This window comes from Myotis nattereri (assembly GCF_964212035.1).
Source record: "Myotis nattereri genome assembly, chromosome: 4".
NCBI lineage: Eukaryota > Metazoa > Chordata > Mammalia > Chiroptera > Vespertilionidae > Myotis > Myotis nattereri.
Genome location: NC_138079.1, coordinates 80,216,529 through 80,233,979, shown reverse-complemented (window position 1 = coordinate 80,233,979; position 17,451 = coordinate 80,216,529). Strand labels below are relative to the sequence as shown.

The 17,451-nt window shown below is 53.4% G+C and overlaps 1 protein-coding gene across 1 annotated transcript; it reads left to right on the top strand.

Annotated features, from left to right (window-relative positions):
- Positions 1–479: 479 nt before the first annotated feature.
- On the top strand, positions 480–14,900 carry TFR2 (transferrin receptor 2). Its single transcript, XM_081090349.1, has 18 exons — positions 480–527; positions 770–1,022; positions 1,123–1,309; positions 6,145–6,285; positions 6,365–6,476; positions 6,560–6,682; positions 7,095–7,211; positions 7,342–7,481; positions 7,849–8,012; positions 9,012–9,131; positions 9,541–9,623; positions 9,704–9,767; positions 9,857–9,924; positions 10,015–10,091; positions 10,184–10,268; positions 10,354–10,581; positions 10,937–11,077; positions 14,182–14,900. Exons 1-18 carry the CDS (start codon positions 495–497, stop codon positions 14,464–14,466), a joined length of 2,421 nt encoding a protein of 806 aa, XP_080946475.1. The 5' UTR covers positions 480–494; the 3' UTR covers positions 14,467–14,900.
- The last annotated feature ends 2,551 nt before the right edge of the window (positions 14,901–17,451 follow it).

The following is a 17,451-nucleotide window of genomic DNA, read 5'->3' as shown; positions in this document are numbered from 1 at the left end:
ACTGTGCACCTTCAGCTTAGGATCCCACTGGGGCATCAGACAGATGAGGAGGGGCAGAGATTTTCAAGGTGGGGACCTAGAAAGGGGTCCGCAGGACACTGGGAGGAGCAGAAGCAGAAGGGGGGGGGGGGCATCCATAGCTCCGCCCTCCCCAGTCGTCAGTACCCCTCCCCCACCCCTGATGGGAACTGGGAGGCCAAAGTCTGCCCAAGGTCAACAATTGGTTGTTGGTAGGAAGAGGGCTAGTCAGGGGCTGTGGGAGGATTTGGCAGGAGAGGGTATAACCCCTCCTCCTCTAGCCTGGGCTGGGGGCCATGTCTGGAAGATTGGATTGAGGCCAGGGCTGTGCCCCTTCCTTGGGGGAGGGGGGACGCCAAGAAATGCCAGCACTCAGGCCACCTGCTAGGGCTGATAAGGGGCCCTCACAGGGCTCCCACAAACGGTTTATCATTGGGGGTGGGATCAGCCTGCAGGACTCAGGAGGGGGCACAAGCATGGAGCGGCTTTGGGGTCTACTCCAGGGAGCGGTAAGACTGATTGGGGTCCGGGGACACCTTAGGCCTCTGTCTAGGCCCCAGCCCCCTCTCAAACCCCAAGGCCGGCCCCTCCCCTTCCCACTTCAATCTCTCCCCTCCAGCCTGACTCTTAGGACTCTCTTCCTTGCCCTGTGCTCATATGGCACCCCAAAGTCACTGACCCTATTTTTGCCAGGTCCCTCCCTGCCCCCCACACTTCCTTTCCCAATCTCATGCCCACCTGACTCCCACAGAAAAGGTTGTCCCCACGACCCTCTCAGACCATCTACAAGCATGTGGAAGGCACCCAGCAGGGGTGCCCAGAGGAGGAAGAGGAAGAAGAGGAGGAGGTGGCCAAGCCACCAGGCCACTTCTGTCCCATGGAGCTGAGGGGCCCTGAGCCCCTGGGCTCTCCAGCAGGACGGCAAAACCTCGGACTCTGGGCAGCAGCAGGACGAAGGGCTGCTCCCTACCTGGTCCTGACAGCCCTGCTGATCTTCACTGGGGGTGAGAATCATTCTGCCCCCGCAGTGAAGGGCCTGGGCTGGGGGAAATTTCTGAGGTCCAGAGGGAGCACAAGGAGAATCTCCATCTTGCCACTTGCCAGCCTTCCTTCTGGGCTATGTGGCCTTCCGAGGGTCCTGCCAGGCCTGCGGGAACGACGTGATGGTGGTCAGCGAGGATGTGAACTATGGGCCGGGCCCCAACTCCCACCAAGGCACATTATACTGGAGTGACCTCCAGGCCCTGTTCCTACGGCACCTGGGCGAGGGGAGCCTGGAGAAGGCCATCAGGTAAGGAGCACCCTGGCCCTCAGAACCCTCATCCCCTCAGTCTCCTCTCCTCCTCCTCTCCCAGGGCCTGGTGTCACGGCCTCCCTTCTGAGTCCTTCCACCGCCTCGCTGGCCTCCCTGTTCAGTGGTCCTGGGGAGGACGGCAGGCGTTGGAGCCGAGAGGAGGGAGGGCGGTTCCCGAGTTGAGCCTGCGGAGAGAGGGCTCAGGGTGGCACGCTTGGGAGATGCTGGAGCTGACTGTCTACACAAGAACAGAAGGGTCCAGATAAGCGGTGGGACAGACCCCCAAAAAGTCTTGAATGCCACACCGAGGAGCTCGGATTTTGACTTGTGGAGCTCTGGCGGATCTGAGAAGGGGTGTTTTAGCGAACCAGAAAAACAAGAAAGGAAATGCATTTGTGGGAGCAGCCCATCCCCCCATCTGCATGATGAGAGAAACGACCCGGACACGGAGTGCAGGCCTGCAGCACAGACAGGCCGGTGTTCTGTTCGTCCTGCTGAAGTCACGTTCCCTGCTGGGAAGGAGCGGCCAGGTCGGACCACAGAAGCGGTCAGGCCACCAAGAGCCCTCTTTTAGGTCAGGAATCGTTTTTCAATGGATTCTCCTGGCTTTTCTAAGTACCAAGTCATATAAGCTGTACATAGTGAAAGACCTATAGCTTCTTTTCCAATATAGATACTTTAAAAAAATAAATGTATCTTTATTGATTTCAGAGAGAAAGGGAAAGAGAGATAGAAACATCAATGATGAGAGAGAATCGTTGATTGCCTGCCTCCTGCATGTCCCCTACTGGGGATCAAGCCTGCAACCCAGGCATGTGCCCTTGACCGGAATCGAACCTGGGACCCTTCAGTCCGCAGGCTGACGCTCTATCTACTGAGCCAAACCAGTTAGGGCTCCAATATTGATACTTTTTATTTCTCTTTCATTTCTGATTGCATTGGAGAGGACATGAGGTGTTGGTGACAGCAGATATCCTTACCTATTTCCTGACTTTCATAGGAATGTGTGTGTGTGTGTGTGTGTGTGTGTATAATTCTTTTTTAAATATTTAAAAATTGACTTGAGAGAGAAATATCTATTTGTTGTTCCACTTATTTTGATTCTTGTATGCGCCCTGACCAGGGATTGAACCCACACCTAGTGTATCAGGACAACACTCCAACCCACTGAGCTACCCCGTCAGGGCAGGAGTGTTTTTATAATACTTTGTCATTGAATGTGAACTTTGCTGCAGACTCTGAGAAGCTTTTTAAAAGAAAATTAAGAAAGTTTCCTTGTACTCTTAGCTTACTGGGATTTTCTTTTTTATGATCAGAAAGGAGACACAGTGATGGGAATTTTTCAAATATTTTTTTCAGAATAAACTGAGATGACCATTTAATTGTTTTTATCACGCTTATGTGATAATTTGTATTAATGTATTTCCTTTTCTTCATGAGAGCAACACTAAACTTGGTCACTTTTGATAGCACTGAATCTGGTTGCTGAAAAACCTTAAATATGTGGCACTGCCCTAGCCCAGTGGTCGGCAGACTGTGGTTCTTCCACAAAACACCGACTTCTGCACATGGGCCACGAAGTTTCAATCGCACTGTACATGCGCGCCCGCACGTGGTATTTTGTGGATGAGCCACACTCAAGGGGCCAAAGAGCCGCATGTGGCTCGAGAGCCACAGTTTGCTGACCACTGCCCTAGCCAGTTTGGCTCAGTGGATAGAGCATCGGCCTGCAGACTGAAAGGTCCCGAATTTGATTTCGGTCAAGGGCACATGCCTGGTTGTGGGCTCGATCTCACAGTGTGGTGTGTTCAGGAGGCAGCCAATCAATGATTCTCTCTCATGATTGATGTTTCTCTCTCTCTCTCCCTCTCCCTTCCTCTCTGAAATCAATAAAAATATAGTTTAAAAAATCTGTGGCATCAACAACATGCAGGGCTTTTTTATCTTCTTGAGCAACACTTGGCAGTTGAGGTATAGGCTGAGTAGATGGATAGTTTACCGGGTCTTGGGGTGGGCTGTCACGCTGTGGACGGCATCAAAGGGCAGGGAGGCAAGAGGGTAGCAAGCATTGAAGTGACTTTAGGTTGGACGGGGAAGGGAAGGGAAACCAGGAGCTGATGACAGGCTTAGAGAAAGTGGACAGTCTGGTGCTCAGCGCGGTTGAAGAGCAGGTATAGTGAGTGTAAAGAAGTGAGGTGGAAAATGAAAAGCTCTAGTCAGAGAGAGAGAGTAAGATTCTGGAGTTTTTAAGATTTATCTGATAAACTATGTCCTATTTATCTTGGAGCCTCAGGCACCTACCATAGTGCCTGGTACTTAAGTAGATAACTCCTTAATGGAAAAATATTCTGGAGATGAAGTTCCAGGTAATGACAAGATCCAGGGCGTGGCCAGGAAAATTGGTGGCTGGACTGGAGGTGGCATTGATGAGTCATTCAGTAGTTTATCCAACAAATATTTTGAGCTCCTGCTACGTGGCAGGTGCTGGGCTAAGTGGCTGGAGGTGATATAGCAGAGAACAAAACAGTCTGGATCTTGCCCTCACAGAGCTTACAGTCTATTGGAGGAAATCAATACTAAAGTAATAATCAATCACATTCACGACTGCACAGTTGTTACCAGGATCATGGCTTTGAAGGAAAAGTAAGGAATGTGAGGAATGACTATAACCCAGGGATCCTAATTTAGATTGGGGGTCAGGGAAGACTTCCTTGAGGAAGTGACAAGTCGGTCATCAGGCAAAGAGAAGGTGGAAAGCATTTTAGGCCAAAGCACAGCATGTGCAAAGGGTCTGAGCCAGGAAGATGGTGGCCTATTGGAGAAAGTAAAAGAAAGTCCATGTGGCTGTTGAGGTGGATATGGCTCAGGCAAAAGGGCCTCACTGGCTACGTGAACTTCCTTGGATTTTATTCTAAAAGGAATGAGTGAGCATTAGAAAGTTTCAAACAATAGAGTATCATGATCAGATTTGGGGTGAGGAATTTTTTGAAGGTCAGGTGCAAAGAATGGAGGTGATCATACCCCTGAGACTGTAGTACAGTATCCTTATTGGTCAATGAGAGTGAAAGGGTTTTCCTGTTTAATTTTCTCTCCCTCTCCCTGAGCTCTCCTCCCCGCTCCCCTCACCCAGAAGTACCTCATCGAATGTGTTATATGTGTGCCTTTAAATACACATGTGGCTTTGTCATATACACCATGTTTTATGTGCATATGTAGATTTTTTCAAAAATGTGTAAAATGCTACTACATGTTCATTATTTTAAAATTTAAGCCACATGGAATAATACAAAGAAGAAAGTAAAAAAGAAATCACTCCGAGACTTTCTATTCAGATATAACCATCTCTAGTGTGTGCTTTAATTTTTTAAACATGTTTCAAATTGATATTGGAGAGAGGCAGGGAGAGTGAGAGAGAGAAATATCAGTGTGAGAGAGAAACATCAATTGGTTGCCTCTCTAACGAGCCTCAACTGGGGATCAAATCTGTGCGCCTGGACATGTACCCTGAAAATGAATCGAACCCACCGCCTTTTGGTGTACTAGATGAGGCATCAACCAATTAATTGAGCCACACGGGCCAGGGCTGCTTTTAATTTTGATACTTTTTTAACCTAACAGTGCTTCCAAGTTCTACTATATTACAATGTGTATATCTAGTTTATTGCTCCTTATTACTGCGCAGGACTCCAGTGTGCAGTCCCCTTTTCTTTTTTTTTCCTTGTTATTTTTATTTTTTAATATTTTCATTGATTTCAGAGAGGAAGGGAGAGGGAGAGAGAGATAGAAACATCAGTGATGAGAGGGAATCATTGATTGGCTGCCTCCTGCGTGCCCCACACTGGTGATCTAGCCTGCAACCAGGGCACTGCCCCTGACCAGAATCGAACCTGGGACCCTTCAGTCCACAGGCCGATACTCTATCCACTGAGCCACACCAGCTAGGGTCAGGTATTGCATGTTTTAAGAATTCTTGCAGCACACTGGTTGAAAATGACTGGGCTATAAGATAACAGCAGTGAGGAGGGACAGAGGATGGGAGAGTTGGAGGGCAGGGGCTTCAAAGGAAAGAGTTTTATTAGAGGAGAAATGGTCAGAAAGATGAACAGTGGAGCCAAGAGAATGGCTCCGCTCCAAGCCCAGGTGGTGTATGAACCTGAGCCCCTCAGGAGTCCCAAAGGAGCCCTGGCTTCTCAAGGGAGAGCAGTGTTTCTGCCCAGATAAAGCGTAGCAGGGGTATTCAGTGGTAATGCTGACGAGGGAGGAGTTTGTTTGCCGCTGAGAGGGCAGTGGGAACCATGACAGCGAGACCAGCGGATGGGGGTGGCAGAGGTGAGATGGAAGAACAGGGAGAGTTCAGGTGACAATGGGCTGGCTAGGTAAGTGGTGACTATGGAAGAAGACAGGGCGAGGTCTCCGATGAGACAGATGAGTCCACAATTCCACTGGGAACTCTGGTGTACAGTGTCTCCATGAGGCCCAGGTGGGGGGTGGGGGAGGCGAAGGGTCCTGTCTCTGCCCAGTTAGCCTTTCGGAAGAAAGGTGTCCTCCTGCCCGGGGCAAAGCACATGTGTGAAGGGGCAGTAGACTGGAGTTTGGCCTGGAAGAGCCTCAGGGGTAGTGGACAGAACCCCTAGCTATCGGCAGCTAATATTTTAAGCATAAGAAGGCCCTGGAGACGCTGGGCCACAGTCCTGGTGGTGATGGCAGCGTCTGGGTCAGTCTTAGGAGCCCCTCGCTGCCTGGGAATCAGGGCCACCCCTCGCCCCCTCGCCCCCTCGCTTCCAGGCGCCCTTCTCCCCTCCCGTGCCCCAACCCCACCTCTCCCCACTCAGACAAACCAGCCTGAGGGACAGGGTTGCCGGCTCAGCTGGGATGGCCGCCCTTGCTCGGGACATCCACGCTGCACTTTCGCGCCAGAAGCTGGACCACGTGTGGACAGACACGCACTACGTGGGGCTGCAGTACCCAGACCGGTGAGTGCGTGGAGGTCGGGGGCGCGGCAGTGAGAGGGGGGCGTGTGGGAGGGGGACGCTCACCACCCCCACTCCTCAGGGCTCACCCCAACACCCTGCACTGGGTCGATGCAGCCGGGAGGCTCGGGGAACAGCTGCCGCTAGAGGACCCGGACGTCTACTGTCCCTACAGCGCCACCGGCAACGCCACGGTGAGCGCCCCTTGCCCTGCCCCCTTTCGCTCCTGGCGGCGGCGGGGCGCGGGGAGCGCGCCTGACAGCCCCCCACTCCCCAGGGAGAGCTGGTGTACGCCCACTACGGGCGGCCGGAGGACCTGCAGCACCTGCGGACCCGGGGTGTGGAGCCGGCGGGGCGCCTCCTGCTGGTGCGCTTGGGGGTGATCAGTTTTGCCCAGAAGGTGAGGGTCCCCGGATGGGGGCGGGTGGTGGTGGAATGGGGCGCAGCGGGGAGGGTGCGGGCTGGGGAACCCCAGGATCGGGTAGCGGCACATGGGAAGCGCCTGGGAGGCTACTGGAGGGAGAAAAGAGAGAACCAAGTGGGTTGTAAGAAATGCTGGAGAGGAACAAAATCAGGAGGTTCGGAAGGGGGAACAGAAAGGCGGGAGGAGGTGGGGTGCTGTGGGGTCTGAGGCTGCCAAGGCGCGGTGGGAGCGCACAAAGATGAAGGCCACGTGGGGCCCACAGCCTCTCTGTGGGTCTACAAGTGCAGATCAAAGGCTGTGTCACTTCGCTTTTACTTGCTTCTCCTGCCCTTATAACTCTGTTTTCTCTGTGAGAAAGTGCTTTGGTGCCCCCTACCCTCTTCCCTAGGTGGCCAGTGCCCAGGACTTTGGGGCAGGAGGAGTACTCATCTATCCCGACCCAGCCGACTTCCCCCAGGGCCCACACAAGCCAGGCCTGTCCGGCAACCGGGCTGTGTATGGACATGTAAGTACTGGGGGAAGTTACCCGTGCTTTCCTAGGGCCCCAGGGCTGCACCTTCTTGCCCAGGATGAAGCTGGCACACTTTTTGGGAGCCTCGCTCACAGTTTCAGAGTGGGCACCCCTCACCCCACAGGTGCACCTGGGGACTGGGGACCCCTACACGCCTGGCTTCCCTTCCTTCAATCAAACCCAGTTCCCTCCAGTCCAGTCCTCGGGCCTTCCAAGCATCCCAGCCCAGCCCATCAGTGCGGACGTTGCCTCCCTCCTGCTGAGGTGAGGGGCCTTGGGAACCAGGAGAGAGGGCAGGGAGAGGTAGGCTGCCGCTGGCCAATAAGGTGCCTGTGGGTGAACTAGAAAAAGATGGCTCTTCTGGGAGGGCACTGCCTCTTGCCAGGGCCCACTGTTTGGTGAGAGGAGCTCCTGCTGATATCACACCCACCTCCACGGGGCACCCTTGAGCAGGACACAGCCTGCACAGCTGTCCCAGGCAGCCCTGGCTGGATGCCCTCTCAGGGTGCAGAGGCAGAGAGCAGGGGCCAGAAGATGGAAGGGAGAGAAAGAGTGAAGACTAGGATTTAGGCTCTTTTCTAGCCTGAGCCTCTCTGCTACTCCCAACCCTTTCTGCCCCACCCCTCTCCAGGAAGCTTGCAGGTCCCGAGGCCCCACAAGAGTGGCAGGGGCAGCTCTCCGGCTCCCCTTATCGCCTGGGTCCTGGGCCAGGCCTGCACCTAGGGGTCAACAACCGCAGGGCTTCCACCCCCATCAGCAACATCTTTGGCTGCATCGAGGGCCGATCAGAGCCAGGTGTGTTTGCTTGCCCAGCCTTTGGGAGGGGAGCTGCTTTAAATCCTGACCAGAGATGGGGCTGGAGCAGGAGGCACGGGAGAGTGGGCCAGAATGGTGTCCAGAGGAGGGAGGCGGCCTTGGCTGAAGTGGAGGGTGCAGCAAGGCTGCAGGAGGCAGTCTGGCAAGTTGCAGCTGAACTGGGACCATGGAGGGTAGTAGTGAGACTTCAAGGTCCCACATGCCCATAGACAGAATGGGCCATCTGGTGTAGCAGTGGGTTGTCTCACACTGGAGATGAACAAGCATCAGTTGGGTGATGTGATAGCATGAAAGGGAGGCCAGATCAGGTAGGTGAGCCTTTGGAGCATAAGTAGATATGGAGAGCAGTGGGGAATCAAAGTGGGTTCTAGAGCTGAAGACTGGGGTCACCAGAGCAACTTGGGAAGAAGAGTTTGGTACCTGTAAGCACCGAGGGAGTGACAGAGGGCGGCCTGTGATGAGGCTCAGATGAGGATGCTGTAGTGGGCGGAGACGAGGCAGAGCAGTGGTTCTCAACCTTGGCTGCACATTAGAATCACCTGGGATGCTGTTATGGGGTGGGGCCACAACATTAGTAACAAAGAAACAGAATTTCCGGAGGATGAGGCCCAGAAATCAGGATTTTAAAAAGATTCCCAGGTGATTCTAATGTGCAGCCAAGGCTGAGAACCACTGGGGCAAAGAGATTTAACAGAGAAAACCTGGTGAACAGCAGGACGTGGCTGACCTGGGAGGTAATGGAGTCAGGAATGACCCAGGCATCTCACTGAAGGAGCAGGCCACCCAGCCAGGGCCAGTGGAGGAGGGGCACTCTCTTTAATGACAGCAGGGGTTGCAGAAATCTGAGGGGCTGAGATCGACTAGTTGGGGGCCTGGAAAACGGTGAGGCCTTGTGAGCACCTGTCCTGCCAAGGTGGAGGGAGAAGCCTCTGGGTACTGCCAGTGTCAGAGGTGGACTCTAAACATCTGCTCCCACAGATCACTATGTTGTCATTGGGGCCCAGAGGGATGCGTGGGGCCCTGGAGCAGCCAAGTCTGCCGTGGGGACTGCCATCCTGCTGGAGCTGGTGCGGACCTTTTCCTCCATGGTGAGCAATGGTAAGGCCAGGGTCTGGGCCTGGGCCGGGCAGCCAGGGCTGTGACCTGAGTCAGGACGGGCAGAGAGGCAATTAGCAGCACAGGCTGGAGGGTGGCCACTCAGACCTGGCTCCAAACCTAGCCACTCATGTCCTGCGTGGCCCTGGGCAAGTGACTACATCTCCATTTCCTCATCTAAACGTGCAAGTAGTAGCAGTCCAGGGTCCGAGTGCAGACTAAACGGGACATTCCGTATGTCAAGCCTCTCCATCGCTGTTAGAGCTGGGTCAGAGCAGACCCAGGGCTGGGTTGGGGACCTGATGAGGGGAAGGAGAGACCCCAGGGGACCGGGACAGAGGAAGACAAAGGGAAGGGGTGTTTTTGCTTGGACCCCAGTTGAGCCCATCCTCCCTCCCCACTCTGTCCCCAGGCTTCCAGCCTCGAAGAAGTCTTCTCTTCATCAGCTGGGACGGAGGTGACTTTGGGAGTGTGGGCTCCACAGAGTGGCTGGAGGTAAGGTGGGGCCCTGGGCAGGTAGCCAGGCAGTGGGGACAGTGGGGAGAGGCTTCATACTGCATACCCCTCCCCCACAGGGCTACCTTAGCCTGCTGCATCTCAAAGCCGTGGTCTATGTGAGCCTGGACAATGCCGTGCTGGGTGAGCAGGGGCAATGCCACCATCTGGACCCCCTCAGGTGCACCCCTGCCCTTGGGACCAAGCCCTGAGCTTGGCCTGCTTCTCTGCAGGGGACGACAAGTTCCACGCCAAGACCAGCCCCCTTCTGATTAGCCTCATCGAGAACATCCTGAAGCAGGCAAGAGTCTAGCTGGGAGCAGGGAATGGAGGGGAGCTTGGGGGTGGGGGGCTGGAGGGGAGCCTGACCTTGCCCCCACCCTGCCCTCAGGTGGAGTCTCCTAACCACAGCGGGCAGACCCTTTATGAGCAAGTGGCGTTCAGCAATCACAGCTGGGATGCAGAGGTGTACGTTAGGGCAAGGTGGCAGGGAGGAAAGCTGGGGTTGGTGTGGGAGGAGCATGAACCCACAGAGCATTCTAACCTGCCCCCAACCCCAGAATCCAGCCACTGCCCATGGATAGCAGTGCCTATTCCTTCACTGCCTTTGCGGGGGTTCCTGCCATCGAGTTCTCCTTCGTGGAGGTGAGACTCCCGGCCCGCCCCGGGGCAGCAGCCCTCTGGGTCTGTCTGCACCATGCGCCTGCGCCAGCATTCCCTGTCCCCGCAGGACGGCCAGGTGTACCCGTTCCTGCACACGAAGGACGACACATATGAGAACCTGCACAAGGTGCTGCGGGGCCGGCTGCCAGCTGTGGCCCAGGCTGTGGCCCAGTTTGCAGGGCAGCTCCTCATCCGGCTCAGCCACGATCACCTGCTGCCCCTGGACTTCGGCCGCTACGGGGACGTGGTCCTCAGGCACATCGGCAGCCTCAACGAGTTCTCTGGGGACCTCAAGGTCCAAGATGCCAATCCCTCCCACGGCTTCTGGGGGTGGAGGGCACTACGTCCCCTTAAAGTACTGACCAGCCCAGGGAGTCTTGTCGCTCTCCCCCACCCTCCATCTTGGCCCCTTTACTCCTGCCCCAGGCACCTAAGCCCCTCCCAAGCCCCCAGGATTTGCACCCCCCCTCCCCCCGCAACCACACAGGTCTTCCCTCTCCCTTCTTATGCCTCAGCATCCTGTTCCCCTATTATACCGCCCCAACCCTGCCAGGCCCGGCCTGTACCCCCCCCCCCCCCCGCCCCTTGACCTCCATCCTAGGCTGGGTCCTGGATCCTGCTACCGGCCCCAGCCCGCCCTCCACCCTTAGGCGCGCGGGCTGACCCTCCAGTGGGTGTACTCTGCGCGAGGGGACTACATCCGGGCGGCAGAGAAGCTGCGGAAAGAGATCTACAGTTCTGAGGAGAGCGATGAAAGGCTGACACGCATGTACAACGTGCGCATCATGCGGGTGAGGGCCTGCTCCCCCGCCCTGTGCCCCCTCCTCCCTCTGCTTAGCTCCTCCACTGATGCACGCCTTACCCCTCTCTCTACCTCCCCTCAATCCCTGTCCTCGGAACTCTTCGAGTCCTGGACGCACACTGCTGACAGACAGGCTGGAGTGAGCACTGAGGCAGGCCCCGCTTAGTATTGAAATGGACAGAGAGGGCCAGTCCCTTGGCTACAATCGCCTGGCCAGCATGGCAGGCCTGGGACACTCAACCCCCCCCCCCCCCCATCTCACCACCCCCCGGAGAGAAAAAGCATGTCCATAATGGTCCACAACACAAGAGGCAAAGGGTTCTGGCCCTGCAGGTACAAAAAGCTTAAGAAATCCAGAGTGTGGAGAGCTCTCTTCCTTCTGGTGATGAGATGCACAAAACTCAGAAAGGCTGCTTGGAGGAGGTGTCATGTGAAAGTTAGACTAGATTTTATTCCCTCTGCGATCCCTCCTGCGTAGCTTTAATACTTTGCAACCCACACTCCATCCCCATTTCTATCCCCTCCTCTTCCTTCCATTTCTTCACCCCAAGAATTCAACCTGGCAACTCTTTGTCTCAGGAAATGGATGTGTAGACTGTGAGAGTGGGGGAAGTCTATAGGGCAAAATCATAAGCAGGACTATCCTCACTGAGTGTGGGGTGAGCAGGGAACCCAGTGTTCACCGGCAGTTTTGGGAGAACATGTCTGCCCCTTGCAGGTTTGTGTTTTTCTCCCCATTTTTCCTGCTTGGGTTCCTGCTCGTTTCCCTTGGCGTCACTCACTTCTTTGTTCACACATTCATCCCTCTTGCTCGTTCATACTTGCTCCTTTTCCTGGTCTCTCTCTCATTCTCCTCTCTCCTCAGTATCCCCTTCTTCCTTTCCCCCTTCCTCATTTCTCCTTCTCCCCTTCCCTTTGTCCCCTCCACTGACATGTGACCCTTGATGAGACAAGAGATTGGGCACGGTTCATTCTCAGATCTTGCTTTAACCCCTGATGTGCCAGACTCCAGGAACACAAAAAGACACCCCCCTTATCCCACTCCCAAAGGTTCCTCCCAAGGGCTAAAAGCATCTGTGTGTAAGAGATCAAAGGATTCAGACTCAGGCTGGAGAGGAAAAAGACTTCAGAACCTGCAATACAGGGCTAGGCCAAGCCCAGAGAACTTTGTGGCTCTAAACCAGGGCTTGGTAAGCTAGAGCCAACAGGCCAAATTTAGCCTTGCCTTTCTTTTTATAAATTAAGTTTTACTGCAATGCAGCCATGCTCATTGGTCTACAGCTGCTTTTGTGCTATAGCAGCAAAGTTGAGTAGCTGCAGAAACAGAATGGCCTGAGAAGCCTAAAATGTTTACTATCTTGCTTTTTGCATAAAAAGCCTGCTGACCCCAGGCTTTAGACTGTGACATGGGTCTTGAATAACAGACAGAACTTGAGTTGGTGCAAAAAGGAGTTTCAGGGAGGTGAGCCCCAGGGTAAGGATGAGGCAGTGAAACGGGGCCTGGCGCTCCTTGTGAGCTGTGAGTGGACCAGCAGCGTGTGAAGAGAGGCTCCACGGAGAATCTGAGGGGAGAGGAGCACCAAGCAATGAGTTAGGAACCAACTATGGGGAACCTTGAATACCAAAATAAGAACTTTGAATTTTTAGGGTCTGGGCATCAAGGAAACTAGGAAGGTGTTTGAGCAGGAAGGTGATGTGAGCAAAGTGGAATTTTAGAAAGGATTTGGCCAGAATGTAAATGGCCTGGAAAGAGAATGATATTAATGATGACTGAGCTCTGGGTGAGGGTGGCAGAGGGCAACACATGCCACCTAAGTGTGAGGGGACTGGACTGAAGTGAGGCATCTGGAAGTAAAATGGAGAGAATGAGTGTTGAGAAGAGTAGGAGAATCATCATAGCAGCTGCCATTTATTGCGGGCTACCAAATGCTACGGCTTTACTTTCTCAGGACTCCCTCAAATCTGTGCGGTTGCTAGTATCGCACACAGAAACGGAGGCTCAGATGGGCTAAGTGATATATCCAGGATCTCAGTAAGTGGCAGAGCTGAAATTAGAAACCAAGCAGTCTGACTCCAAAGTCTGTGCTCACCCCACTCCCACTCACCTTCAAGGCTGAGAGCCTGGCACCTGAGGAAGACCATGGTGCTCACGAAGGAATATGGTTGCAAGGGTCAGGTTTTGGAAGAAGTTGGTGTCCACATGTGTGTGAGGCTGTGTCCAGGTGCCCCCTACCCCAGTGAGGAGGCCCAGAAGGCTAGAGGGCAGGATTGCCACTGTCCCCACCAGGTCCTGGTTGAAGTTTAAGGGCATGGATGAGCTCTTTGAATGAATGAGGCCTTTGAAAGATATGAGTGTATGAGATACTGATTTTGCTAGCGTGGCGCCCAGGTAATGGTAATTTAAATATCTTCCCCTAGTGATTTGAATATGCAGCCAGGATTGAAAAAACAACACTAGATTGTAGGTAAAGAGAAGAGCAGAAGGTAGAGGTCAAACCTTGGGCCAGCTCACAGGTGGGAGCAGAAGGAACCAGAGAAGCTAGCAGAGAGGTGGGAGGAGAGCTGGGGTAGGAGCACGGCCACCTCAGGAAAGACCAACAGTAACGGAGCCAGAGGGTGATGAGGGCAGAGTCAGGCACTTCATTAGGGGGCTGTCCCCTTGACCTTTGACTCTGGGCCATGGACATTGGCAGAGGTGAGGTAACATGACTGGGGTATGAGAAAGTGAGAAACAGCAGGATGATAGACTGTTCTCTGGGGCCCTGGGCAGGGAAGTGAATGGGGAGACCTAGATGCAGACTTGGAGGTTCAAGGGATAAAAAGAAAGGAATTCAACCCAGAACTGGAGAACATCCTACCCAGCTATTGGTGACATCACAGAGTGGCCATTCCTGATTGGGTAGCCAAAGGGAGGTGGGACTTAAGCTGCTCAATAGTGTTTATTAAGCCAGTACTAGGTCCCAATTTTGTTTTGGAATTGTTCAGGTTTTAGCTTGCTGGGGGGAGGGGGGTGGACTGGGGGAGGGGGGTTTTGGGAATCAGGGAGCAAGCCCCAACCTCGACCTGCCCCCCCCCCCCGCCCCCTCTGTTCAGGTGGAGTACTACTTCCTGTCCCAATATGTGTCGCCGGCTGACTCCCCATTCCGACACATCTTCCTGGGCCGCGGAGATCACACGCTGGGCGCCCTGCTCAACCACGTGCGGCTGCTCCGCTCCAGCAGTTCCGAGACCCCAGGGGCTGCCACCTCCGGGGTGGCGCCTGGCCTGGGCTTCCAGGAAAGCCGATTTCGGCGCCAACTGGCCCTGCTCACCTGGACGCTGCAGGGGGCCGCCAACGCACTCAGCGGGGATGTCTGGAACATAGATAACAACTTCTGAGGAGTGGGGATACAAGCTCTTGCCCCCAGCCAAGAGCTCCTGCTCTTCCCACTTGGGCGATTTCTGGGTGACTGTGCAACACCTCTCATTGCTGACGGATTTCTCATTAGTCCTCCCTGTCTCCTTAGGGGCCCAGTGTAAAATACCCATACGCCCTTGCCCTACAGTGTAGGATTAGGTGAGCAGTGCCTTCCAAAAGGGAGGGTCATGCTATCAGCTAATCAGATAGCATCTGTTCCATCAATCACAGCCCCTTCCCCTTCAAGAGCCAGGTGTCCCATACCAAGAGACCACTCTAGAAGGTTTCTGGGGGACCTAGCCAGCTTTCTTGGTGGGAGAGATGGCTGGGACCATGCCTATGGATAACATGTGGCCTGTGGTAGAAGGGGCTGAGGTATGAACTTCAATAAACCACCTGGGTATCTGTTGTTTGTAAGCACCTTTATGCTTCCTCACTCTCACCCCACCCAATCATCCCTTATCTAAGACCTAGGAAAGGGTTGCGAAGAAGGGGACTGCTGTCTCTATGGGGAAAACTCAGATGTCTCATTATGTAAAGAAGGAAACTGCCTATGGAAATAAGGTGGTCTTCTCCAAAGACCACCATGGAGTGGAAGGGCTGGCTCTGTACCTTCTCCGGGGACCAGGGACAGCTACATATTTTGTAAGGTCTGGTGCAAAACAAAAATGCAGGACCTCTTGTTCAAAAAGCAAGAACAAAGCCATTTTCTTTATTCTACTGTCAATCTATCATGGTGGTTACTTGCTGTTTACTGTCCAGAACCCTCAGACAGGGAAATACTCTGGGGCAGGTGCCCATAGGCACTCTGGTTTCTACCCCACAACTTGGTACAAATGTACCCAAACCTGACCCTGACCTACACCCTCCCTGTGCCTACACCCAGGTTCCTGCTGCGGAAGGAGGGTGGCAGCTATCGCCAGGTAGGGGCAGGAAGCTAGCAGTCAAGAACCCATTTAGGGGAGGCAGGACTCCAGCACTTCCAAAACATAAATGCAAAGGTAGAATCATTAAGAATTTCAAGACAACCATAGAGCATTAACCCCAAACACAGGACCCCTTCAGAGCATGGGATCATGGTAGACTACAGCACCAAACACCCATTAGGTTGGCCCAGCCTCGGACCTCTCTCCTGTCAAGGTCCCCTTTGGGCAATCTTTGTCCTGTGAACTGGAAGCTGGAGGAGGGTAGGGAATTACAAGGCTTGCTGACACCACTTTACCTTTCATCTTGGTTTCAGCAGGCTGTGGCCCTGGTCCTCACCCTCAGGGCAGCTGCAGAATCCCAGGGGCCACCTCTCAGGATCCTTAGCCCTCTCTTACTCCCAGTATGGCGTGAGAGGTCCTACCCGGCTCCTCAGGGTGCAGGACCTGAAAGCCTCTTAGTCTATGGCTTGGGCTCCAGGATGAAACTGCCCCCCCCCCTCCCCTTCCCCTTGAACTAACTTGGTGGGGTCTCAGGAGACTGAACCGGGATCAGAACCCTCCTTGACCATTTGCTTCCCTGACACACAGTCCAGAAAAATATCTTTCAAGTGGCTTCTCAACCATTCTTCATCGTGTCCATTTGCTCCCAGTAGTAGACAGAATAATGGTCTGGGTAAAGAAGTCCATGTCCTAACCCACCGAAACTAAATGAATGTTGCCCTGACCGGTTTGGCTCAGTGGATAGAGCATCAGCCTGCAGACTGAAGGGTCCCAGGTTCGATTCCGGTCAAGGGCATGTACCTTGGTTGCAGGCACATCCCCAGTAGGGAGTGTGCAGGAGGCAGCTGAATTGATGTTTCTCTGTCATCAATGTTTCTAACTCTCTATGCCTCTCCCTTCCTCTCTGTAAAAAAATCAATAAAGTATATTAAAAAACAAACAAAGAACTAAATGAATGTTACCTTGCACAACAAAAAGGATTTTGCAGATGTAATTAAATTGAGGATCTTGACGTGGGGAATGTTATGGGCTGAATTATGTGCCCCCCAAACCTGTATGTTGAAACTCTAACACCCAGTGCCTCAGAATGTGTTTATATTTGGAAATAGGGCCTTTAAAGAGGTGATTACATTAAAATGAGGCCATTAAGGTAGGCCCTACTCCAATCTGACTGGTATCCTTATAAGAAGAGGAAACTGGACACATAGGAAGACACCAGAGATGTACACACACAGAGGAAAGACTGTCAGAGGACACAGCAAGAAGGCGGATGTCAAAGAGGAGGAGGAAGAGGAGGAGGAGGAGGAGGAGGAGGAGGAGGAGGAGGAGGAAGGAGGAGGAAGAGGGGGAGGAGGAGGGGGAGGAGGAGGGAGAGGAGGAAGGAGGAGGAGGAGGAGGAGGAGGAGGAGGAGGAGGAGGAGGAGGAGGGGGAGGGGGAGGAGGAAGAAGGGCAGTTGTCTGAAAGTCAAGGAAAGAGGCTTCAGAGGAAACTAAACCTGCCAACCCCTTGATCTTGGGCTTCCAGCCTCAACTGTGAAGAATAAATTTGTTGTTTAAGCCGCCCAGACTATGGCATCCCTAGCAAACTAACACACAGGGAGGCTATCCTGGACTGGGCAGGGAACAATGTAATCACCAGGGTCCTTATAAAAGGAGGCAGAAAGATCACAGATAGAGATGTAATAGACAGGGATCAGACTCAGAGAGAGAGTTGAAAAAACTACACTCCTGGCTTTTTTTTTTTTTAAGTGGTTTAAAACAATGATTATTTGTTATTTCCATAACTGGCTTGAAAGACGGAGAAAGGGGCCACAGGCCAAGGAATACAGGTAGCCTCTAAAAGCCAGAAAAGGCAAGTAAACATCTTCCTTTGGTGCCTCCAGAAGGCAGCCCTGCTGACATCTTGATTTTATCACCAGAAAACGCATTTTGGATTTCAGATTCCCAGAACTGTAGAATTAATTTGTGTTGTTTTTTCAATGTGGTTATTTATTTATTATTTATTTATTTTAGAGAGAGAGGAAAGGAGAGGGAGAGGAA